Here is a 25,335-nt window from a genome sequence, read left to right on the forward strand (position 1 = left end):
GTGAGTCCTCTCTAAATGTCAAACGACACAGCAGAGGTTCTGGTCTGAGTGCATGTTCAGACTGTGAGTTATGGAAGAAGCACTAGATAGTAAGAATTCCTAAAGGTAAGCTAAGGAGATGAAAGCATAGTGCTAGCACCACATCTCTGAATCTGGCTTTCTGCAAGGACAACCTGGGAGTCCATGTGAGTTATGTTCACTTTGAATATTATCTTGTACGTATGAAGCTCATCTAATTAGTGGATACCAGCCAGGAACTCTGGAATAGCTGTGAGATGCTCCTTTCTCTGAAGTGGAAAGTCTGCTTGAAATGACAGCTTAATTCCCCAAGTAGGTCAGGAATGCAGTCATTGAGTTACCAGTGTGTAGTGAGTGAGTCACGGTGTGGTCAGCTGCTGAGAATGCTGTGTACTGCTCACATTTGTTCACTGCCAAATTGCATCTGGAACAATAAACAAAAGAGGAAGCCTCGCATAGCTTGTTTCATCTTCATTTGTCTCAAAGAAAGGGGCTAATTGATCTTGTTTTCTGTGAGAGGGTAGTGTCATACCTCCACTGCTGGAATTGGCTGTTTTCACGTGTTAAACCAAATTGTTAAGGTTCCCACTGTACAGACAGATGAAACAGCCGTTGTCCTGGGGAATCCTAACCAGCCTCAACACATCACCAAAATTGGGCTGAACGTAGCGGGGGAGCTGCATGCCTTCTCCGTGTGATCATACGTAGGCTCACTGCAGCACATCTGGCTGCGAAGCTGTTTCCAGTGGTAAAATCCAAGGGTGAGGTATGATGACCAATTACCTCTGCTGGGGTCATTTTTTCCACCCCTGCAGCAATTAAGAGATGAAATTCGTGGTGCAAGGAATGGCAGTGTTTGGAGGGCGATGGTGCTGCGGAATTGTCTGCTGACAGAGATGCCTGGCGGTGGAAAATTTAATTCTTTTGGGAGCTATTTTTTACCGCTCTCCTGAAATGTCTGACCTTTTCTTACCCAAGGCTAAAATAAGTGCAGCACTAGGACATTTAAAATTGGAATAAAGCTTATATGCTGCGTTTTCTGTAGATGGACGTGAGGAGGTGGGAGAGGAAAAGCAAGTGCTGCTTATCCGCTGGATGGTGCTGTTGTTTTATACAAACAGCAGAGAGGTTCCTCACAGCTCCAACTGAGACCTCGAGTAGTTTTGCTTCAGCAAGAATTAGGAAGAAGGATGTGCACAATCTTCCTCCTTAACAGGATTCATCAGAAAATTGCTATTTTGTGATCCGCCTGTTATTTAGCATTCCTGGGACCGGCTAAACTTAGCTAATTACTAAATATGGGAAAACTCATATTTTCACTGGTTTCCACCCAGCCTGTTTCAAGTCTGAGTAATTCTTCCTAATCAGAACCAGATTTAAACTATATATATATTGAAAACTTTCCTCAGTTCTCCAGTCCCCAAAGATGAAGTTTTGTTTCATCTTCAGGATGAATATTTGTTGGCTCGCTCAAGTGCAGTAAGTTAGCTAAGTCATCGCAGTAAAAGTTTGTTGTCAGAGTTTGTGGTTTTACCTCATAGTGTGGGAAGAGAAGATGCATTCCTCACATACAGCCCTTTCCCGATGGCAAGACGTGTTTGAATTGTTTGCCTGCCATAGCGTCAGATAAGATCTGAAATAGGTATTTGCAACGTATATTACATTTTTGTAATATTCTTGACTTTTTTTTTTTTCTCTCTTTAACTCCCTTAAAGAAGTAACTGTGATCCTTACGAAGAAGACTTTGTGGATCATTCCTTCTCTGTAATTTGTCTGCCTTGTTGGCAGTTACAGCCCTTTGTCAGAAAGGAAGCGAAGAATAGTAGCCCATGTAGTGAGAGATTATTGTGCGACCTCTATTGATGTGACTCAGTTGTTGGAATTCTGCTACTGATAATTGATGGAAGCGGGAATTACTCAAGGTTCTGGTTTTAAGGAAATGGGAGGGTGGGAAAAGAAGTGATGTAAGTGCTTCATCTGTAGCAAGGGGGATGGCTGCTTCAGTTCAGTAAGTCTTCCTAAAAGCAATATTAATTAATCTTTAATGCCTTCCAGCATCATAGGACTGGCTTTCAGCTTTCTCCAGTTTCCAGATACTTAGGAAGTGTGGCAGCAAGAAGCCTGCTGGCAGTAGATGTTTCTGAAGACCATTAATAGTCTGTGGAGTACAGGTTGAAAACCAGTGTGTGATGACGCTGATGAGTACAGAGTATTGTGCTTGTGCCTGTTTGTGTTTGTACCTGTTAGCTCATGTCTGAGCTAGCTGGGAGCTGATTTGGTGAGATGCACGCCCAGGTGTGACTAACCAGGGTCTAGAGAATAGCCCCTATAAATGAAGGACGTCAGAAGAGATGGTATCGTATTCTGCTGTTACTGGGTCATATGTGAAGCAGGTCCTGACTTAAGATAAATAACATCAGATTCATCCCTGCATTTCTCATCCTACTGTAAGCAGCTTGGACTTGGTATTAGTTCAACAGGGAGCTTCTACCGAATCTTCTAATTCCTCCTGTCACCCTGAATTCCCACGAGCTGCCATTCTGTTTGTGTCTAGTGCCCTTTCATGGCAGCAAGGACCATTTGAAAATCCAGCTTTTTTATATGGGAGGTGAAATGTTGCAGCCCAGCAGTTAATGGGCGCTTCTGTGACCTTTGGAAGGAAGAAAGCAGGCACTGAAAATGTGACTGGACAGACAAAATAGGGCTGCCCAGGGATTTGCAGGGAGATGGAATGACTGATGGCCTTGGCTTGTCCCAGGATCTGACATTTGTCCTAAAAATCGGAGCTGTCTTTAACAAAATGGAGGAGTTACTGCCTCTGGATGCTTCTGAGATGTGGTTTACATGAGGACAGAGTGGCTGGAAGGGAGAATCAGACGAACCCGTTGGTCTCTGAACTTTGTTTTGGCTTTTCATTAACTCGTCTCCTCAGCCTGGAAAACTGTTGTCTGTTCCTCTTTTATGATCTGTGTTCTGTTTCTTTTTCCACTGCGATATGGATGAGTTGCTTGGGGTGTTACCCTGTGTATTAATAATAGAAAACCTGTGGAAGCTGGATGGAGAAAATAGAAAGCCCAGCTTTTCTCTGTAGATTATGCTGAAGTTTTCACACCCACGCACCGAAATCTACTTAAATCAACAGAGAAGTTTGACTTTTGGCATAAGCGAGATTTCTGTTTCAGGCAGCGCTGCATGAAAATTGTAGGCTTGGTGCTGCCAATTCTTCCTCCTGTGTGGACTGGGTTTCTTTGTCTTGCAGTAACGGTTCCTGTCTCATATCTGCTGTCCTTGTGACAGGATAGAGCTATGTGAAGAGGGGGAATACTAGGATATATGAATCCCAGTCACCCCTGAAATAGGGGAAGTGACTTTCTGAAAACTTATTTCTAGGGGGAGATTTTCTTTCAGCTGTTTTCAGGCTGCCCATGGACACACGGGTGTTGGGCCTTAGTCCTTCTCTCCCTTCTCTTGTGTAGGCCCTGCCGGTTTCAGCAACCCTACAATCTCACTGTTAAATTAGCAATGCTGGGACTGGGGTGATGAGACAGTTCCCTAAAATGTCCTGAGGAAATTGCACGCTTTCCTGCAGACCTCTGTCTTCTAAAACCTTCTGTCAGCACAGTGGAGGTGGAAGGATTTCTGTTTGGCTATTTGTCTACATAGTTATTGGTATTTTGGTATATAAATATTGGTATATTTTTGGTTATAATACCTCATTCAGGCAACTGGAAGGTCCAGCAGCCCGTTGTGCTGCCCTGAAACCTGCAGGGGATTTCAGTCCCAAGCTTTCTGCTCTCCCCTGTAGCTGTTCTCACAAATAACGTACACATCAGAGGGCAAAACTAGGGGAAGAAACCTGATGTTAATGCAACTGAGAATATAATTTCGTCAGGAATTTCTGAGGGATACAGGAATAAAAAGAAAACCTGGCGTCGTTGGCTCTTGGCCCTGCTCTTTCACTGTGAGGAAATGCCTGCTGTGAAGCACCCACTGCTGAAATGTTGTGCCTGGGATGCAGCACAGTCGGGTGCTGAGATCCTGTGGACTGGGGTGTTGGTGAGCAGTGCCCTGCTCTGAGACACGCTGCCCGTCCAGATGGGTTCCTGTGGGGCAGCAGGAGCATCACCTCCTTTCTGCTACCACTCGTTCTCTTTGCCAGCTCGCCCTTTAGCCCTTTGTGGCAAATGGTTTCTTAACAAAGGGTGAGCTGTCATCCTAGTTTGCTCATGGATATTCTGTACCCAGGGACGATCGGCATTGTGTGTGACAGTTGGATAATATTTATACTGAAAAGACTACGGAGGTGGTGTTGATGCCTCTGTTCACCTTTCCGCAACAAGAGACAGGGCAGATCCCTGTGGTAATTTTATCACAAAATGGTGGGCTTTACCTTGCCCTTTGCAGCCATATCCACCCCCTGACCACCCTAACTGAGGACAAACGACCATCTCCATATCTGTGAGGGAGTGGAGTTAGGATCTGGGAGCCTGAGACTGGTCCATCATGTTGTCCTAAGGGGACACAGCAACTGATGATGGCAGCGGTCAGGCTCTGTCCCCTCCACCTGGGGGGTCAGCATGTGGTGGGACAGCAGAGGTGTGATCCAAGACCAACTTGTTCAAACCTCCCTTCCCTCTCTAAACAATTCAAACAGATGGCAGGTTGCTCTGCGTTTGTTGCCTCTGTCATGTCCTTGAGTCTGTTTTGCTCTTTGTAAGAATCAGAAAATAGCCGTGAGTGACCCTCCAGGCCTTTGGGTGGTTAATTTAGAGAAAGGTGTGGCTGGGAGACTGGCAGTGCGCTCCTCAGGTCACTTAGCTGACAATATTGACAAGCCTGGCATGTAAAATCATGTTTCAATGCACTTAGGAAGGGATGGGGTAAGAAGGGCACGTTATTTGCCAGTTCTGCTCTCCGTGCATCAGTTCCACCTGCCAGAAGGGGTGGTGAAACAGAACTTCATCATCTGGACTCTGACTCAAGCCAGCTTTATACAGTTGGTGGCTGAGAGCTTGCAAGTATGAGTGTGACTCGGTTTGCCCTTCAGGAAAACCCCGGTAATGTTGGTGACTGCTGAGCCTGTCTTGATTTTGGCATTCCAGGTGCAGTTTGCAAAGCAGGCAGGTGGAATGGGTGTCTGTGGCTGAGTGTGCCTAACCCTGAGTCCCTGACGCAAGATTGGGCAGCCGTAAGATACCGTTTTTGTTGATTTTTGTATTCACTGAATAGTGTTTAACAGGGAACAATAAACAACTGAAGGGGATGACCTTGTAGAAAACTATTGCAATTAATAAGATCCCTAGGCAATAAATTGTTTTGAAGGATAACAAACCAAAGGCTAATCATATGACGTGACAGGAAGTATTTTTATTTCCTGAACAGATTAGATAGCAAACCGTATGAAAAACCCACAAATAAAATGCTATTATCTTTTATATGACTATTTATCTTTAAACAGAAAGAGCAATTAAACCTAAAGACAATGTAATGTACATTTTTCTGATTCTGAAATCAAATTGTATTTATCAAAGTTCCATCCAGGACACAGTGTAGTTATTCTAATGTATCTGTGGGACACTCGTCATCATCCAAATGATTTTCGTAGGCAGACTTGCTGAACAACAAGTGAAATATTTTGGCAGTGGCAAAACAAAAAGCCCACTTTAGACTTGAGAGCTGCTGGAGCATTGTGGCTTCAGCCATCAGGGTTCTCAGCATGTTGTGGTGGAGCCACCAGTGTCTAGATGAAGCTAAAACCAAAAAGAAATCCTCATAGCTCTGGCGAAAGCAGGGCTGTTGGCATCATCCTGATTAAATTCTCTTGTGTTTAACTGCCTTTTACTGCTCCTTTACTGTCTCCTTTCTGCTTATTTCAGGGAACTTCTGTCTGAAAACATGTGGTGCTGGAGCACGGCTGGTCGTATGCCTGCAGTAAAGTCTGTGTTTCTGTACCAATGGGAGGAAACGCAGTGAGGTAATACCCAAATGCATTAGGACAAATTACATAAATGTTATAAACCCAACTCTTGTTGTATGCTATTGGATTCTCAGGCTGCTTTACCATACTGCTCCACAGAACAGCACAAGTTGATAAACAACCGGAACAGTTATATTCTAAAGTCCTTATTTTTATAGAATCATTTGGGTTGGAAAAGACATCTGAGATCAAGGACAGCCACTGGGACAACGGATTCTCAGTGTCTGCTCTTGATTGTTTTGTGCATCGTCTTATCAAATATTATTTTATTTTCAGTAAATTTGGCTGCTGTTTTCTTATGGTTATAAGATCACAGGGTAAACATAAACTCTGACATTAACCAAGCTGAAAGGTTCAGTGGAACAAGATTGGTATCATAAAAAACTTGATAGAGTTTTTTTTACAGTTTACACACTGGAGCGTGATGCAGTGTTATGGATTGATTAGGGAGAGGGAGGGAAAACGCTAGCACTGAACAATAAACAAACTGCAGCTCGTATCTCCTTGGACCCACGGGTGTGGTTCAGATATCAACGTGATGCCTAGGGACTGCATGAGATGTCTCTTCCAGCCTTCGTGGCTGGGGTTGTGTGGTGTGAGTAACTTGCTCTACACAAATGGGCACGCAGTGTCTGAGAGCAAAATGCTACAGGGAGGAGAGAGCTCTGAGTGTAGGCTAGTGGGGATTGGCACAAGGGCTAAAGGCCACCAGCGTTTGGCATCATCCTGTTAACAACACAGCTTAGACTGTTTCTGTTAGAGTCTCGATCATTCTCATTTGATAACTAAGAATGGGGAAACAAGGTTCGAGGTGCAAGCCACAGAACTAGGGATAAACAGACCCAGTGTGTGTCCTGCTTGATTTCTCTGTGCCATGGTTTTTGCTGGGGGAGCACCCGTCTTCAGGAAATGTAGTTTATTGGAAGAGATGTATAATAACACAGCATTCTTAGAAACGGACTGGATGATGCTCCTGGCCCAGGCTGAGACTCTGCAAACCTCCCTTAAGATCTAATGCCTGCGAGGCAAACCCCAGCTGAAAAGATCCTAAGTAACTTCCAGGGAACTGGGAGAGAACGGTAGGCCATTCCTGAGCACAAGGATCTCACATTTCCCCTAAAGCAGCAGTGTGCTGCTCTCCTGTCCAGCAACTTCTTTGCCTGTGATTTTCTCAGTATATTTATAGCTGATGTGCAGCTGGGGTGGCAAAGAGTCACCTTCTGTCCCTGGCTGGTGAAAGCCTTTGCCAAGTTAATAGGAGTAACGTGGAGAAAAGTAGCACAGGACCTCTAGGTTTCTAAATAAAACAGGGGAAGAACTGTTGAATAGAAGACAATATACGGAAGAGAGAAGGGAAGAAAAGCATGAAACCCATCTAACTTTTCACGGGACCCCATGGCTTTGCTACTCCTGCAGCTAACAGCATGAAGGCGCTTTTCTGATGCATTTGTCAGGGACACAGATGAAGGCACTGTGAGGCCACAAATTTCCAGCTGTAAGGCAGGGACATGATGATTTCCACCACTCAGGAAGCAGGCTTACATTCCTGTAGCACTTAGCATCCTTTGGAGTGAAAAGCAGCACAGTTGTCCTGCCAGAGGTCAAGAGTGATGGTTTTTGATGTTGAGTCAGTGGGAAGAGTATGGGAAAAGCCTTCCCAAGAATTATTTCACTTCTGATTTCAAAAGTAGTAGACCTGCACCTGTGATTCTGTAATTCAAAGGGACTTTGACAGGCTTGAGAGGTGGGCCTGTGCGAACTTCACGAGGTTCAAGAAGACCAAGTGGAAGGTCCGGCATCTGGGCTGGGGCAATCCCAAGCACAAACAGGGTGGGCAGAGAATGGATTGAGAGCAGCCCTGAGGAGAAGGACCTGGGGGTGTTGGTTGATGAGAAGCTTGACATGAGCTGGCAATGTGTGCCTGCAGCCCAGAAAGCCAACCATGTCCTGGGCTGCACCAGAAGGAGCATGGCAGCAGGTCAAGGGAGGGGATTATCCCCCTCTGCTCTCATAGGATCCCACCTGGAGCCCTGCATTCAGCTCTGGGGCCCCCAGCACAAGAAGGACACAGAAGTATTAGAACGAGTCCAAGGGAGGGCCATGAAAGTGATGAAGGGGCTGGAGCACCTCTCCTGTGGAGACAGGGAGTTGGGGGTGTTCAGCCTGGAGAAGAGAAGGCTCCAGGGAGTCCTTAGAGCAGCCTGCCAGTACCTGCAGGGGGCTGCAGGAAAGCTGGGGAGGGACTTTTTGTCAGGGAGTGCAGTGACAGGACAAGTGGGAATGGCTTTAAACTAAAAGAGGATAGGTTTAGATTAGGTATAAGGAAGAAATTCTTTACTCAGAGGGTGGTGAGGCACTGGCACAGACTGCCCAGAGGAGCTGTGGCTGCCCCATCCCTGGAGGTGTTTAAGACCAGGCTGGATGGGGCTTGGAGCAACCTGGGCTGGTGGGAGGGGTCCTGCCCATGGCAGGGGATTGGAATTAGATGATTTTTAAGGTCCCATCCAACCCAACCCATTCTATGAATTCACAACTGTGCGGATCCTGATTTGTGCAGCCAGGTGTGAAATGCTGCGAGGTGTGCCTGCATGTCTTATCAGGGGTGTGGAGAGGGATGTAGGTTTTGTGGTCCTTCTGTTTCCCTCTCCAGAGCAACAGAGAATCCCGGAATGCTCCTGTTCCTGGCAGCTGTGAGAGGCAGGAATTGAAAAGGCTGTTTTTCTGGTAAGGGGGCCAGCTAAACATAAGTTTAATAAACTAGCTGCTCACCTGTCTACAATACTGTCCTGCTGATATGGGAACAACTTTCTCAGATATTCCCCAGAGGGAACAGAATATTTTTTATCTTTCCATCAAATAGGTTGTGAAGGAAAAACAAAAAAATCAAACCTACAAATCAACTGTGACGTGGTGTCAGTTGTGTCCCTGTCAGCACTCTGTCATGCTAGGCTTCCTGTCGGGGTGGGACAGACAAAAGGATGTTGACTTGATGGAGGCGTTTGGATGGTAAGTGCACAGGGCAGAGGCAAGTCAACAAGATTTGATACACAGCCCTCAAAAGCTTGCACTCAGATTGTTGGCATAGCTCAGACTCTAGCTGGCAGCCACAACACACACAGCTTAAAATCTAACTGAGATAGTTTGTTTAAAAAACACAACAAAACAGGCAAATCTGCTTTTTATCTGTCCAGGGTGTAACTAAGGATGTATTTAATTGGATCTGGAATTAAATGGCGTGCTATAGATGGAAAAGCGCTAAGAGAACCATCTTCGCTTGATGGTCCCGGATATTTTCCTAGAAAAAAAAGCCTTGTTTTCAGTGCTAAAGAGCAGAAGAATTGCTGTAGGCACCGGTGTTGGTAGCTGGACACACTGGACATGGAGCAGTTGTGCCAGAGTTAGGAGTCTCGGCACTACAGGAGTAGCAGCATCTCTGGGGATTGGCAGCAGGGCTGCAGAGAAGCGCTCACAACCTCTCCTTTGCTGAAGGAAGCTGGTATCTGGCCTGTGGCGTTTAGAGATGTTGCCAGCTGCTGTGTCAGGTGCAGTCTTGTTAATTATCTTCCTGGATGTGGAGGTCAGAGAGCAGTTTTTATGGGCTGTGAGCCGAGTGTTTCTCAGGAATCACACTGCTTACAGAAAGCGAATGGAGCAGCTCTGCTCTTGGCCTCTGCTTTCGATACGGTCATCCCTAATCTTGGATGAGAGTTCGTGCACAGCCCCATCTACTAAGCTGACCTTGTGTTTAAGCCTGGCTGAGCTATGATGGGCTGACTCCAGTCATTGGGGTGGAAAGATGATGAAATAATGTTCCATGGAAGTCCAAGGCGGTAGTCTCTGACGGCGTGTTTTTTCACAAGGTGAGAAGCTGTATGTTTGGCGTAGCAAGCCTGGGTTCGGCCACTCTGCCTGCCAGAGATTCAGATATTCCCCCAAGCACAGTCTTTGTCAGACACAGAGTATTACAGACATGTTCGCCGATTGCCAGCGCAGTGCCTTAAAAGCAAAGAAAGCTCTTTTTTCTGGTTATAGGAATCTTGCTCTCCCCTGTGGCTCTTGGTTTCGCAGTGATGTTACATGGAAGGACTGGAAGGAAAACGTTGGCTGCCTCCAGAATTTCCCTTTGGGATCCTGCTAACAATAAAAGCCTTATAGTCACACACAAGCAGCTTCTTCCAAGCGATATGCCTGGAGTGAAAAAGGGAGGCTAAAATGAAGCCACTGCTATACATGGTGCGTATCCGTGCTTCAGGACTGCTGTCTGCCACTGGAAGGGATCTTCTGAGCACTGAGTCACTGCTTGCCTGCTGCACACCCAGATCTGTAGCCCATCTCTCCAGAATTGCCTGGAGCTCCTGAGGGCTACCCAGGAGTAGGACAATACCATGACTGATTCCCTTCTCAATGCCTCTAATTATGCAGTGGGTCTCCTTTGATTGTAGGATCACTTTGGGAAGGATGAAATGTTTCGCTGTAGATGGAAGCAGGGTTATAGCCTGGACTAACAACCTCCCCCATGTTTCTTCAGCACCTTTCTTGCTGTTTAACTTTTCTCTCCTAGGCCCTCTGAGAACTGATGTTTTGCACTTTGCACCAGAGACATTAATTTATCTGCAATTATGAGCAGTAGAGAAATGCATCTGCTTCTGAGTCCTTGTACAGGGAATCCTTGCAGCTTTTTTTTTTGCTGTGATGTGCGGATTGGTGCGAGGTAGGTGTGAAATCTGATTGGCTTCCTTGTAACTGAAAGCTCTCTGTGTATTCAGTAACAGTGTGAATGTTAGCTTTAAAGAATTGTGATGTCAGCAAGAAAATCTCAATCTGAGCTTGATTATTGATAAGAGCTGTACAAACCAACTTCTGTAGTAAGAGGCCATATAACCTTTTTCATTTTAACTGTTAGGGTTAATTTTTAACTGCTTCCCATGGTTAAAAATATCCATTTGCTGTAGTATGTAAAACTATATCTGTGTTATTCATCTGTGCTCATCTTTCCCTCTGCTAGTGGGGAGATGTTTTTAGGACTGCTAGAAGTCGATCTCTAGGCAAACTGCTGATTTTCACGAAAAAGAGAGGTTGAGACATGAGGATTGTCAGGTGCTCCATGTCAATGAGGAGCAACACATCCTAGATCTGAATGTCCCGACTGCTCTACTCCAAGTGGGGTGTGAACCCCAAGGTTGCAGCATGGATTCATTACCCTTGGAGAGTTTCACATGCACCTGGCATCCGTGAAGCTTTGTTTGACCTGACAGTATGATGATCAAAGCCTGGTTGTAATGTTTAGTTCCCAAACGACTAGGGTCCTAGTAAGGACAGTAGCATAGAAGGCAGTTGTCTGTCCATGACAACAATTCACACATGAGAAACATGAAATGTTTCGTGGAATAAAAATTCAGATATATTGAATGCTTCCTTGAGACCAGCTGAATTTCAGGTAGCTGTGCTGTGGGGGTCACCAAGGTGATCCAATTCTGAATTCTCCAACTAGCCACAGACCCAAATTCATCTGTGTCCTGTTTCAGTGCTGTCATTTTCTGCCACTCAGTGATCACTGTGAAGTGCTGGGTTGAGAGCTGAAAAGCCAAAAGTAAAAGCCCAGTCCTAGCCATGGTACTGGAGGAAAGTTGACTGAGAGCCCCAAAAGCAGAGCAGCTGGAGAGCACACGGTGCTGCTACCTGTACGAGCAGCTCAGAGCTCAGGTGGCTTGTTCCTGAGACAGCTTGGGAATCTGAGCTCCAGGCAAGGCCGTGCAACAAGTCTGTCAGCTGTAGCGGGGTTAGTTTGGGATGCAGTTGATTCTTTCCAAGGAAGTGAAATGCCGGATTGCAGTTTTTCCAGTTGCCTCAAAGGCAGGTCAGCTTTGTTAGAGAGGGAGGGGACTGTCTGGCTGTGCCCAGCCCTGCAATGCGCTAGCTGAGCACTAAGCTGCCTTAAACACAAATTCCTCCTCTGTAGTGGATTTGCAAGGAGTCCAACTCCGACTTGTAGCGAAGCAGTGACAAGGTAAAAACGGATATGTATGTAGCCATCAGCTTTTTGAGGCAGGGATTGGCTTTGGATCGGAGCTACGAGCAGTTACAGCAAGAAGAAAAGAGGAGAGATCTGTTTATGGCTACGCTGAAAAATCTTCCTGTGCCCATGGGCAGGTGGTAGCCTGAAAGTTAGTTTCTTTGTCTGCAAAGTGTGGTGCTCTCCTAATTCACACAAATGTTCCCACTTTTCTCCCCAGATTTGAGGCGAAAGGTTTCCTTCTCACACCAGACTAACCTCACTGAGGAAAATAGAGGAAACCTTCCTTGGCTGCAGGAAAAGGTGTTTCGTTCCCTGCTCCGTGTTGCAGTGAGCTTAGGGTGATAGTCGGGAGCAATGCAAGGTGGCTGGCTGGTCTGAGAAGTTGGATCTGTGTGCAAAGTGTCCGGGAACGTCAGCAGGGAGAGTGTGCATGTTCTCATAGGGAAACCCAGAGAGAAGACCAGCCCACTCCTTCCACATACCTGTGGAAAGCACTGCCTAGCAAGCACCTCTGGGTAGCAGCAGCAGAGCCTCTCGTCTCTCCCAGGCATCTCACCATGGTTCTTTTCATCAGAAAGCTTCTGATAGCTCCCAGAGCCTTCGTTGGGCTTCTTGGCTTAATGGTACTTTTCCTCACCGTTACTAATTTTAGCTCCTTGTTTGGCTTGGAGAAAAGCGTTTTCAGGTAAGAGCCCAGCTTCCTTGCAATACACGCTGCCTGGATATCCTCTCTTTCATTCCTCTCTCCTTTTACCCTGGAAGTTGCACTTCCGATCGGAGTTAGGTGCCCGCTTTGCTTTAGCACACCACGTTGTATACAGTCAGAGCACGCTGCTAGAAGCTTGCAGGCTGAAACTTTCTGCTGTTGGATCACCAGCTTCTAGTGTTTCCTCGCATAGCTGTTCAAGAAAGCAGCTTTTGTTTTACTGACTCTGTTTTCATAGTTTGGCACTGCATCGTATTTGCTTTTACCTGGTGGCTCCTGTGAGGACCTCATTCAATACTAGTCCAGATTGCATTACTGGGATTGATTTCTTGGGTTACCTTTATGCTTAAAGTGAGCTCTGCATTTAATTCTGCATCTAATACAAATATGCAGTGTATTGGGACACTCGTGTCATGCAGACACGATAAATACAAATAGTTTTTTTTTTATATAAATGATTAAGTAAATCCTACAAGAATGGGTGTGGAGGGAATTACAGTGTAGACCACGGTAGTGTCTCTGGTACTGTTGTCCAGAAGCTCGTTCTTGTGTTAAATCAGCAGATAACTGAGCTTTTCCTACTACAAATACAGTTCTCACATTGGTGCCCTGTGCTGTGTAGGAAGCACTGCTCCCCCGCCTCCCCACCACCCCTGGGTGCTCCCAGTTCCCCAGTGAGCTCATCTTGGGGGGGTGTAGTGGGTTTACGTGGCAAGGTTTTGGTAGCAGGGAGCCATAGGGGTGGTTTCTGTGAGAAAGATCTAGAAGCTGCCCCATGTTTGGGAAGGGCCCCATTGTTTTCCAGATCCGAGCCAATAAGCGATGTTGTTTGGCGCCTCTGTGAGAGCATATTTAAGACAGGGAAAAAAACGCTGCGCCACACAGCAGCCGGGAGAGTCAAGGGAGTGGGAGAACAGCCTTGCACCAAGGTCAGTGTAGAAGGAGGGGGAGAGGTGCTCCAGGCGCCGGAGCAGAAGTCCCCTGCGGCCTGTGGTGAGGACCATGGTGAAGCAGGATGTCCCCCTGCAGCCCATGGAGTACCACGGTGGAGCAGGGTTCCACGCTGCAGCCCGTGGAGGAGACCACGGTGGAGCAGGTGGCCCTGCACCGACGGAGGCTGCCTCCTGTGGAAGACCCCTGCCGGAGCAGATTCCGGGCCGGACCTGTAGCCCGTGGAGAGGAGCCCACGCAGGAGCAGGTGATCTGGCAGGAGCTGCTGCCCGTAGGGGAGCCAGGTTGGAGCAGTTTTCTCCTGAGGGATGGACCCCGTGGTACGGACCCATATCTGGAGCAGTTCTGAAAGAGCTGCTGCCTTTGGGAAGCCCACGCCGGATCAGTTCATCAAGGACTGCATCCCGTGGGTGGGACCCCACAGCACAGGGGACGAGAGTGACCGAGAAGGAGCGGCAGAGAAGAAGTGCTGTAGACTGACCATAACCCCCATTCCCCGTTCCCCTGCGCCGCTCGGGGGGAGGAGGTGGAAGAGGGTGGATGGGGGGGAAGGTGCTTTTGGTTTTTTTTTTTCCTTTGTTTTCTCACTTCTCTCGCTTGTTAGTTGTAGGCAATAAATCTTACTATCTCCTTATGCCGAGTCTGTTTTGCCCGTTACAATAATTATTGCGTGATTTTCTCGTCCTTATCTCAATCCTTGAGCCCTTTTCACATATTTTCTCCCCATTCCTCTTTGAGGAGGGGGAGTGAGAGAGCGGCTGTGGTGGAGCTCGGCTGCCCACTCGAGCGGAACCACGACAGGGGGTTACTTTTTCTGGAAACACCCATATTTTTGAAATTTTAGATAAAACACAAGGCACGAGTGGTATGTGGCTATCTGTTCAATTTCTGTACTTTTATATGCAACATAAAATACAGCGAGCATCATTTTAATGGTTTACTTGTTCCTGGGCTCTGTAAATTGCAAAGGAAAATGACAGTAAATATCGTTGTGCTTCTACAGCTGTTTGCCAGCTGGATTCTAGAACCTGAAATTTGGTGGGCTGGGCTGACCAGTTGTCTGGATTGGGAGAGCAAGGTCCTGTGTAGGCACAAGCCACAGGTGTTTGACTGCAGGAAGCAAGGTTTTGGATATGAAGGTCCTTCACTTTTGCATTTTGCTCTCTGTTTGGCTCAGTATTTGAATTTGAAGTGTAATAAAGCTAGAACGGAATCTCTTCCCTGTGAGATAACACGTGTGTGGGGTGAATGGTTTGTCACGCTGTCCCATTTCATTGTCCTCTGCCTTTTAATTTAAAAAATTTAAACATCTTAAAATTACAACAGAAAATCATTCAGGGATTTAAGAATTGCCAGTACAACCTTACTGAACTTCTCTTTACGTAGAGTATAATTAAAAACTTCCCTTTTATTAGGTAGCATACAGTAGCACATTTAAACATGAAGCACTGTGATAAAAAACAACTGCTGTGTACTGGGCTGAAACTGGCTAAAAGAGAGGAGGTAGAGGAAGAGCTGATAAGCCAGTTACCAGCATGTCTGTCCAATAGAAATTATGTTGGAAATGTCCAAATATCTGATAAAAACTGATTTTTAAAAGTCTCCACAGGCTGATAATTTCCTGGCCACTTGAATGAATGGCATACTGCTCTGAAGCTTCAGCAGCAAGCTGCTCTCTCCAGCCTGCTATCTGTGGAGTTGTTTTTTTTTTTTCCCCATTTATCACCTTGGAAGCAGCCCACAGCATCATGTAACAACTGTGTCATGCAAATAAGTGCGTCACGCAAAGGGCAAACGTAGTGTGAAATCAGCCCGCCGCAACTCCGCTGCTTTATCCTGAGAAGCTTTGCCGTACGTCCGAGCTCAACCACAGCATTTTTTCAGCTTCCTTTTTCCTGTTCCACCCTTCAACCAGGTGTAGATAAGAAGGAATGTTTGGGACAAAATCCCACTGCTTTTTGCCTGGGTGATTTTTCTGGGTTTTGTCTCAGTCTTCTTGTCGCAGGTGGCTCTTCTGCTGTTGGCAGCCATATCAATGGGGTTGCAGCAGGCTGGTGGCCGCTCACTAGTGGGGTCCTCTCGGGCTCTGTTTTGGGTTTGGTTCTCTCCAATGTTCTTATAAATGATCTGGATGCAGGACTGGGATGCATACTAAGTAAGTTTGCAGGTGATGCTAAATTAGGACCTGTTGACTCCCTCAAGGGTGGAGAGGCTTTGAAGAGAGAGCTTAACAAAATAAGAGGGCTGGGCAATCACCAACTACAAGATTATAAAGAAAATAGTAACAATAGGACTATTTTATGGCCGTAATTTCCAATCTTGTAAGTGCAAGCCGTATAAAAGAAGTGACATATGGTAAAGGAATGAATTTCACTTTTTATCAGACTTCCCTTTCTGAGTCCCCTCAGATCTTCATACTCTGCTGCTGCAGCTCCTGGCTCTGCTGGCGAAGAAGGCAGAGCACCAGGTGGCTGTCTCCACGATGCGTCCCATGTCCTGAGCTCAGCATCTGAGAAACACAATCCTACAGTGCCCTGCGGACATTGCTGGGGTGTCCTGCCCACTGCTATTCTCTGCTGGTTTGCAGTTGCTGCCAATGTGGAGGATAATTCATGAGCAAAGTGCCAGAGAGGAGTATGTAGTCTCCCAGATGAGCTTGCTTTGTGTGGAAATGAGCAGTGTTCAGGGCAGAATGGGATGGGAATTTGAATAATGCTTTGGTGTGGCAAATATGTAAATGAAATTGAATTCAGGCAGCGTCCTGCGGAGAAGGATGTGTTGTGTTGCTTCCCTGTAGAAACTCGGTGGCAGATTTGCTCTGAAGTGCAAAGTGAAGAGCAAAAGAAATGTGCTGGAAGCTGCTAAGTGTGTGTGATGTGTCTGCTTTTCCTTCATTCAGGCCGTTCAGTATTTTCCAGCGCGCCCCAGATGTGCAACGAGTGGACACCCAAGAGCAACAAGGTTCAGACTATTCTGCTAATGGGAACGCAAGTGGAATGTCAGAGGTGGGTTTGGAGAGAAACACTACAAGGCTTGAACAAGGCACAGCTGAGAGGACACCAAGCTGGGAAGAAGAGGAGCAGAAGAACACAACGAGACCACTTCCCGGGGCGGAGGAAGCCAAGGAGAAGGTGACTGTGAAACAACCCCCTGAGGTGGAGGGAATCAGGAGCACTACAGTGGAAACAGCCACGAGGGTGGAGGGGAACAAGGAGAAAACAGCAGCAAGATTGGCTCCAGGGGCAGAGGAAGCCATGCAGAAGGTGACTCTGAAACAGCCCCCTGAAGTGGAGGTAATCAAGAGTACCACAGTGGAAATAGCCTCAAAGGTGGAGGGAAACAAGGAGAAAACAGCAGCGAGACTGGCTCCAGGGGCAGAGGAAGCCATGCAGAAGGTGACTCTGAAACTGCCCCCTGAGGTGGAGGGAATCAAGAATACAACGGTGGAAACAGCCACGAGGGTGGAGGGAAACAAGGAGAAAACAGTGGTGAGACAAACCCCAGGGGGAAAGGAAGGAGTAAATGACAAGACAACGCCAAAATCACTTCCCAGGGGAGAGGGAGTCAAAGAGAAGACAACAGAGAAACCATCCTCTGGGGTGAAGGTAGCTCATGGAGACAACACAACCAAAGACAAAACAACACCAAAGGACCCTTCTCTGTCAGTGAAAACTGTGCAACCCGTGACTCAGACTGCTGCAGTGACAGAAAAGAAGAGCCTGAGGGCTGCTGACTTCAAGTCTGAGCCACAGTGGGATTTCGAGGATGAGTACCTGCTGGACAGCTCGGCTCCACCAGCGGTAAGCGTGATGGCCGTGCGTGTTTGTCCCTGTCGACCTCCTTATCTGGGAAATATCTCTCCTCCTAGGTGTGCCACAAGGTGATCCTGCTCTTAGGTGCCTTGCTCTATTGCACAGGCACACAGTGCCTTCATCTCTGTTGTATGCAGCCCAGCTGAAAACCAAACAGACACACAAAAACAAAACAAAAAAACACACACAAAAACCCCACAGGGTCATGGGGAGGGAACAGGAGCAGGAACACATCTGAGCATCTGCTTACCCAAGTACGTATTTATCAAAGCAAGTCAAAAAAATTTTGGCAGCAGGGAGGAACCTGACGTGCTCATGCTGTGCTGTAAAGGAGGATGGTGAGGAGGGTCTCGCAGGAACGGAGGCTTCCTTAGTTGCTTGTGCTGAAGTCAAAATAAGGTCAGAGCAAAAGCATTAGATGATGCGTGATAAGCAGTTGCGTGCCTGCTCTGGAGGCAGTAGGGTGGAGACTGTTTCCGTTTTTCATGTTTTTTATTTGTACTGGTGAAAATTAAACTATGTGTGGGTGTGCCCCATTGGAGTACCGATGGTTAAAAAATAACTTTTTTTTTTTTACTTGTTTATTTTAAGGAAGATGGGAGTCTTTACCAGGTGCTGGGGATTCACCTTTTCCACCCTGTATGTAGAGCAGGCAGATTCTTTACCCATCTTTACCAATCTTCTCCCATTGCCATACGCCATGGTGCTGGCACTAAGGGTGAATGCAGATGTTGCTTCAGGGGTCTGCCAGGGCTGCAGGTACCGTGTTGTTCTGCTCACACCCCTCCCAGTGGAGCAGGGGCTGCTCCTGAAAAAGTTAATCCTGTTCCCCAACCTCAGGGTGCCCAGGATGCCCTGGGAGATGTACAGAGAGCAGAGGTAGCTGAGCTGGGCTGATAAAAGGTCCTGGGACAAGCATTACTGCTTTGGAGTTTGCTTTTCGAGCTGTCTCTCCCTTGTGGCATCTTTCTGTGGTGCCATTCGCCCCTTTTGGCAGTGAGTGCCATTCTTTTACTGACAGGGCGTGCATTGAATTGCTTGAGAGGAGAGGCTGGCCCTTCTGTTACCCAAAGATCTGTGATTCTTTTACCCAAAGATCTGTGATTCTGCTAAATGCGAGGCTTGGCTGTTAAACCCTTGAGCTCGCATTCTGGCCCAGCCTTGCTGAGACACAGCAGAAGGGCCTGGCAGACGATCAAGTCTGTAGAGCAGGATGTGCATCTTTGTTCCTGGTCTCTCCTGGGCTTGAGTCACCCAAAATACAAATGGGAGTGGGTGAAATAGGAGGCTGAGTGTGTACACACCATCAGGTAATCCCTGACCCCTCCTGCCCAGCGTTACTGCGCTGCATGCCTCGAGGTTAGGTCACCAGGATCCTGCTGCTGGCTCCCAGATGCTCCCGTCCTCCCCAGTGAGCTGCAGAGCACGTGCACCCATCGCAGAAGCTCAGAGCAGGAGCTGGCAGAGGAACGTGAGCCGACAGCTTACAGCGGGAAGCTGAGAGCGTGTTCTGCTGTCAGCAGGGCTGCAGGCCATCTGGGCGTGCAGAACGGCTGATGGAGTGTGAAAAACCCTTCCAGGGCGGTGGAAAGAGGAGGAAATACACGCGGGAGGGTTTTTAGGGAGGGTTTGGATCTAGACAGCACGCATAGGCTCTTGCTCCCAAAGCTGATCTCTAATTGTGGGAGAGGGGGAGTGACTGGAACCACAACAACCTGGTTTGTGTCCTTCCCTCTGCTGTCAGCTCTTCCTCCAGCCTAGCTGTGGAGGCACAAGGAGGAGCAGGCCTTGGACAGTATCAAGTACAGCATGAGCCAGCAGGGAACATCCTCGTCTCTGGACGTGAAACATGCTGCAAATGAAACGATGCCAACGTCAAACCCTCCACAGTGTTCTTCTCATTGTGCTGCTGTGACAGGCACGATGTCACCGTCACCTGCAACACGGAGCCCAGCTCAGCTGTGGAGCGCACCACAGGGCTTTGGCCATGTCTGGTCATTGCTGGGGGCTTGGGGTGGACACACAGCTCCACTCGGTCTTCTTTCATCTTTTGGTACTAAGTATTTGGTGAAGGTGTCTGTGAAAAAGCCCAAACTGACTCCGTGGAAAATCCACAGCAGTGGACTCGAGCTCTCCATCTGCACACGCAGGCTAACACTTGCCAGCTGCACTGAGCCCGCTCTTGTTAAGAGAATAAACTGACTTGGATTCCCTTATCGGCTACATGCCACCCTGTGATTGCTTTATGACACTGAGCAAGCTGTTTGCATGCTTCTCCTTATCTGTCGAGGGAGTGATAATGGTGATCTGATCCCCCAGCTTTGTCAGTGAGTGGATTCGTGTGTTGCCTGGGGCAAGGGCCTTGTGAGGTGCCTTATCTGGTGGATTCAGGTTAGACCCATCACAGGTGGGTTTTTGCATCAGGTAGGGGGGTCCAAAGCTGTTAAAAACGTGTGAGCATTTTAGGCCTGTTGTTCTTATGGGGAAAGTCCCGGAGACCTGCAGTAATTCTGTCTTATCTGGCAGTGATTTTCCATCAGCTAATTGTTAATCTAATGCTGAAATTGTTCATCATGTTCACAGTGATGGGGGCACTGGGAGGGATGGATCCTGAACCCCTGGAGCTTCTCTGGTTCTTTCCAGTACTCTCACACAGAGACACATGCACTGGCACTCAGGTTTATCAGCTCGCTGCTAATCAGCCCTTATTATTTCTTCTTTTTCAAGACCTGCTCTGAATCAGTGAAGGCCAAGGCTGCCAAGTCGGACTGGCTGCGAGATCTTTTCCTGCCTAACATCATGCTCTTCACCGACAAGAGGTACTTCAACGACAGGGAGTGGGACCGCCTGGAGCACTTCGCACCTCCCTACGGCTTCATGGAGCTCAATTACTCACGTGAGTCCCTGGGGGCACGTCAGGATGGGATCCCCAAACCTCCCACAGGAACTGGATGCCAAATAGCTGCTGGCTGGCAGGATCTCCCTGTCAAAGGCATCAGGCTGGGCAGATCTTATGGGGGAAACTGTGGTGGTTTCCCTGGGTCCATCCCCGAGGCTCTTGATGCTAATTCTTCCCCATGTTTGCTTCGCAGTGGTGAAAGAGGTCATGACATTGCTGCCCCCACAGCCCCACCAGCAGCTGCTCCTGGCCAACAGCAGCAGAAACGAGTCAGCGTGCATTAGCTGTGCTGTTGTGGGGAACGGGGGAATACTGAATAACTCCGGGATGGGCCAGGAGATCGACTCCCATGACTACGTGTTCCGGTAAGGCAGTCTGATCGCTGCTCCCTTACAAGATGCACAGCCTGTTCTGGCTAGCAGCTAATTGCGCTGACTCTGAAGTGCCAAAATGGTTGGTGGCAGGAAAAGATGAAAAATCAAAAAGGTTTTTTCTCTTTTCCTGTTACAAATATGGTGCTAAGGTTTTTGCAAGGTCACCTGCTAACTCTGCTCCTCTGTTTATTTCCTTGGCTAGGGTGAGTGGGGCTGTAATCAAAGGTTACGAAAAAGATGTGGGAACGAAAACCTCCTTTTACGGATTCACAGCCTACTCCCTCGTGTCCTCTCTCCAGATCTTGGGACACAAAGGGTTCAGCAAGATTCCACGGGGAAAAGTAAGTCCGGTCCATGCTGTTTGCTTGCACGGCTTTGACAGGATGCTGTTAGCCTTCAGTTCTGATCTTTCTATGTGTGATGAGCAAAGGGGCTGAGCTAATCCTTTAGCATTACCCTTGGCGAGGGAACCTGCATTGGCTTGAGAGTCAGTCTTCACAGTGGCAAGTTGCTTTAGTCCTACCCCAGCCCTTTAGAACAGACTAGAATTGGTCACTTGGACCTACAAAGATCAAGTCCCACTGCCTCACCACTTCAGGGCTAACAAACGTTAATGTTATTAATGGCATTGTCCAAATACTTACTGAACATTGCCAGCCACCTCTCTAGGGAGCACGTTCCAACGTTTGAACTCCCTCATGAACCTTTGGCATGTCGGAGTAGCTATACATCAGATGTCCTCTCCACTCTGCTTCGGTGGGATAATTAAAAGATCAGAGGTGTGTACCTGAAAAACTTGGTGAACCTAGGTGCCCGCTTGCTTTTTGGTGCTACAGGGCGTCTCTCTCCTGTGCTGTTCATTAATGCTCATTTTTTGTCTTAGCATATCAGATACATTCACTTCCTGGAGGGAGCTAGAGACTATGAGTGGCTGAAGGCTCTTCTGCTGAACAAGGACATCAAGAAAGGATTCCTGAACCACTACGGGTAATCAAACTGGCCCTACCTCTACACCCTTCAGCATGGAGCTCTCTGCCCTACCATCTTCCTCTCCACGGTGCTCAGTCCTGCTGAGATGCAGGCCAGGGTCAAGCTGTGTTAAATCCTCCCTCCTCTTCCAGATTTATCTGGAGAAACATATTATTTCCTCCCCAGCTATGAGCACTGCTGTAACCAATACATCTCCTTCTTAGAAATAGCTGGGTTTAGAGATGTGTGGCTTGAGCTCAGAGAAAGCTGTGGATGAATGCATGCTGTTGCTTGATTCAGTGTCTGTGCGTGGTCCTGCTCGTGGATGGAGGCCTGATTTCACAATGTCTTGTCTATGAGCATGCATGTTTTAGACATTTGTTTCCTGTTGTTGCTTTTCCTCCTGCATCTCTTCCCCTGCAACACAGGCTGTGGAGGCTTTGCCATCTAAGAAATGTTGCAGAATAACTTAAGAGTGTTTGTGATTCTTCTCTCATCACCAAGTGCATCAGGGCTGATGCTTTTCAGCCGTGATGAAATACAGAAGCTTGTCCTGAATCTCCATATTCCTGTCTGTAGGCAAAGGCCCCGGGATAGATTCGATGAGGATTTCACGTTGGACAAATACCTGGTAGTTCACCCAGACTTCCTCAGATACATGAAAAACAGGTGAGCTGGGGACCGTGTGCTTTGTGGCCAGCACCAGCTCTCTCTGGGTTCTCTCTTCCCAGCCTACTCTTGTAACTGCAGCTCAGCCACACCAGCAGACTGGGGAGGAGCTTCAGCAGTGTGCCAAGCGCTCGGTGGTATTGCAGGGGAAGGTGGTTGTGGGCAGATCCACAAACATCTCATCTGTGAGCTGGAGAAACAAGAGCTGTCAGACAGTTTGGCTGTCTGCATCCAAAAGAGGTCCCAGGCAGGTGTTGATGTTAGGTGTGGGCAGAGCATTGCTCAAGTGCCAGAGTGGTTGATGCAGTTCAGGACCAACCTTTCACGTTCCCCATTGCTCAGCGCCCTGGAGGAAGGCTCTGTAACAGTCCTCCTCTCCTGAGACCCTGCCTTAACCCAAGGGGTTGGCTGTGCCCTCAGGCACAATAACAGGCTCTTCTTCAGTACCCATTCACCTGGCCTGGCTGCGCTTCTTTGTGTCCCCAGTCCTTTCCACTGTCGCTGTAAGATCTGCCAGCTGTGGGCCTCGTGGCCAGGAGGTGTAGGCAGACGAGTTCCCGTTGTGCCCTGCTTTGATTGTGTTTGCCCTTCAGTCTCCTTGAGCGCTGCGTTATGCCTCCTCGATAGATAGCACACGCAGTGCCAGATGGCTCACACTCCCCTGCTTGTCCTGCCGTCTCCCCTCTGACTTGGGTCCTTTCCAAGGCTAAGAGGGCTCAAATGCTTTTTTTTTTTTTTTTTTTCCTGGCTCCTACCTTCCTAACAAGTGCTGGCACAAAACACGGCAGCTCGCAGTGGGTTTTGTGACCCTCCTTCTGCAGAGCAGGGCTCGGTGCAGGTTTGCAGGTTTCGGTGGAGGGGATGGGAGCATTCTGGGCTGGCCTTGTGCTTTACAGCACTACCCACACGTGAGCACGGTCATGGCTTATCTGAAATGCTCAGCATGGCCACAGGCTGCTGCAAGGAAGGAAAATGCCACATGAGCCAAGGAGGACAAGCCATTCCCAGCTTGAACCAGCACAACCAGCAGCCGCTCCACGCTTTCTTCTCTTCTGCTGCAGGTTTTTAAAATCTGAAAGTCTGCAAAAACATTACTGGCGGCTGTACAGACCCACAACGGGAGCATTCCTGCTGCTGACTGCCCTCCACCTCTGTGACCAGGTAAGGGCACGGTGATTCTTGCACACAGCCCAGTCTGGAAGCAAGGACAGGATAACTGGGCAGAGCACGGCTGGCCCCAACCCTGACTGTCATGTGCCTGGAGGTTATATGGCTTCTGGTCAGCTGGGAGGGAACAGATCAGGGACAAGAGAAACAACCCTGGTATAGTTCACAGGGCCTGAGGGCTGTCGTGCTTCCCAGGGAGACATTTGAGAGGAGATCAGGCTCTCTGGAGCCTCTTTTCACAGTTTAGTCCATCTTGGATGCCCATGCAGGGCCACTGGGAGGCAGCCCTGACTTGCAGCCCTGTCCTGTGCTCCTACCTGTTTGGGAGCTGTGTAGGATTTCATTTCGCTCCCTCTGCCTTCGGTATCTCTCCCCACTGAGCCCTCTGCCTTTCCCAGGTGAGTGCCTATGGCTACATCACGGAAGGTCACGAGAAGTACTCGGACCACTACTACGACAAGGAGTGGAAACGTCTGATCTTCTACATTAACCATGACTTCAACCTGGAGAAGCAGGTGTGGAAAAAGCTGCACGATGAGAATATCATTAGGCTCTACCAGAGATCCTGATTGCGTGGCAAGGGACATTGCCTGGGAAATCTCAACACCACCTCAAGAAGACCTCCAGATGAGTAAGAGGGCCACCAGGGCCAGGGTTAGCTCTGGACTTCCAGGCACAGTTTCATCTCCACAAAGATATTTCTTTCCTTCGGAACCTTTATTCTCTCACAATGCTTCAAAAAATGTGCAAATTCTACAGACCAGGAGAACAGCAGCAAAAAAATGCCACCAAAAAAGGCCCAACTGACTGGGCTGCCACTGCTGTGGGTGGCTGCAGGCGCTGTGGTGTTGGAAGAGAGGAATCCAGGGTGAATCCAAGTAGCATCCAGGCTTTCCCTCTGCGGGGAGACGGTCCTCAGGCCGGGGCCAGTTTTGTTCTGGTTGGGTTCTCACAGCTGGTGGTGCCCCTCTTGGAGCCGGGTGCCTTGTCTAAGGAGGCTCCCTCTGCAGTGCATGGAGGTGGACACACAGAGCTTGTCTCAGGAGGCTGACTTTTGTCCTGGAGGTGCTGCTGTCACTCCACTCGCTGTAGAGATGAAGGCTAGACTGGACACTTGGCTACCAGATGGTTTATTCGAGAGAGGATGAGACTTCTGCCCCTGAGTGTGGCTTCGCTGTGACACCTCCAAAGGAGCACTGTGACACCTGGGGTCCAGTCGCTGCCCTGGGCCCCACTCACAAGGGAAGGCAAACAATCCCCGTAGCGCAGCAGGCTGCCAGAAGTCGTGCCTCTTGCTGTGGGGCTCCCCTGGCTGCAGATCCTGTTTAACGGTCCCGGTGTGCCAAGCCGGTGCCTGGCTTTGGCACGCGTGGCTCCCAGCTCTGCCAGGAGCACCGTGCCTGCCTCCTGCCCGCGGAGGTAGGAGCTCTGCAGCTCCGGGGCTGGATGCTCTGCTGTTGCTGCTGGCTGCAGCGCCCGCATCGTGCTGGGAGAGGCATCGTGGCAGCCAGCAAGGCTTCCGAGCGCTGGCCTTCAGAATGTGGTTTTGTAAGCAAAATAAACGGCACCACTTTGGCCAACCCTGTGGTGTGTGATTATTTAGTGGGCATCCGAAGCAGCTGTTTAAAGGCTGAGATAGCGGGTAATGAAACCGGGAAAGGGAGGGAGAGGAAGAAACAGGGCTGACTGTTAATTAAAACAACTCAGTCTGTGGGTGCTGTGCTACTTGTCTGGACACAGCTGAGCACTCTCCGGTTGCCCACCCCGCTGTTGCAGG

At 48.4% G+C, this 25,335-nt stretch overlaps 1 protein-coding gene across 2 annotated transcripts; it reads left to right on the forward strand.

The window, feature by feature from the left end:
• Window positions 1–4,964: 4,964 nt before the first annotated feature.
• ST6GALNAC1 (ST6 N-acetylgalactosaminide alpha-2,6-sialyltransferase 1) lies at window positions 4,965–25,089 on the forward strand. Of its 2 annotated transcripts, XM_082775037.1 has the most exons (11): window positions 4,965–5,036; window positions 5,121–5,206; window positions 5,895–5,992; window positions 16,568–17,468; window positions 20,208–20,376; window positions 20,573–20,744; window positions 20,956–21,094; window positions 21,637–21,740; window positions 22,302–22,391; window positions 23,453–23,552; window positions 23,957–25,089. In XM_082775037.1, the coding sequence occupies exons 3-11, from the start codon at window positions 5,973–5,975 to the stop codon at window positions 24,125–24,127; spliced, it is 1,866 nt and encodes a 621-aa protein (XP_082631163.1). In that variant the 5' UTR covers window positions 4,965–5,036; window positions 5,121–5,206; window positions 5,895–5,972; the 3' UTR covers window positions 24,128–25,089. The 2 variants fall into 2 exon arrangements, with proteins under 2 accessions (XP_082631163.1, XP_082631162.1); XM_082775036.1 differs by lacking the exons at window positions 4,965–5,036; window positions 5,121–5,206; window positions 5,895–5,992 and adding an exon at window positions 12,574–12,696.
• Window positions 25,090–25,335: the final 246 nt, after the last annotated feature.

This window comes from Aythya marila (genome assembly GCF_965140915.1).
Source record: "Aythya marila genome assembly, chromosome: 18".
In the NCBI taxonomy this organism is placed as follows: Eukaryota; Metazoa; Chordata; class Aves; order Anseriformes; family Anatidae; genus Aythya; species Aythya marila.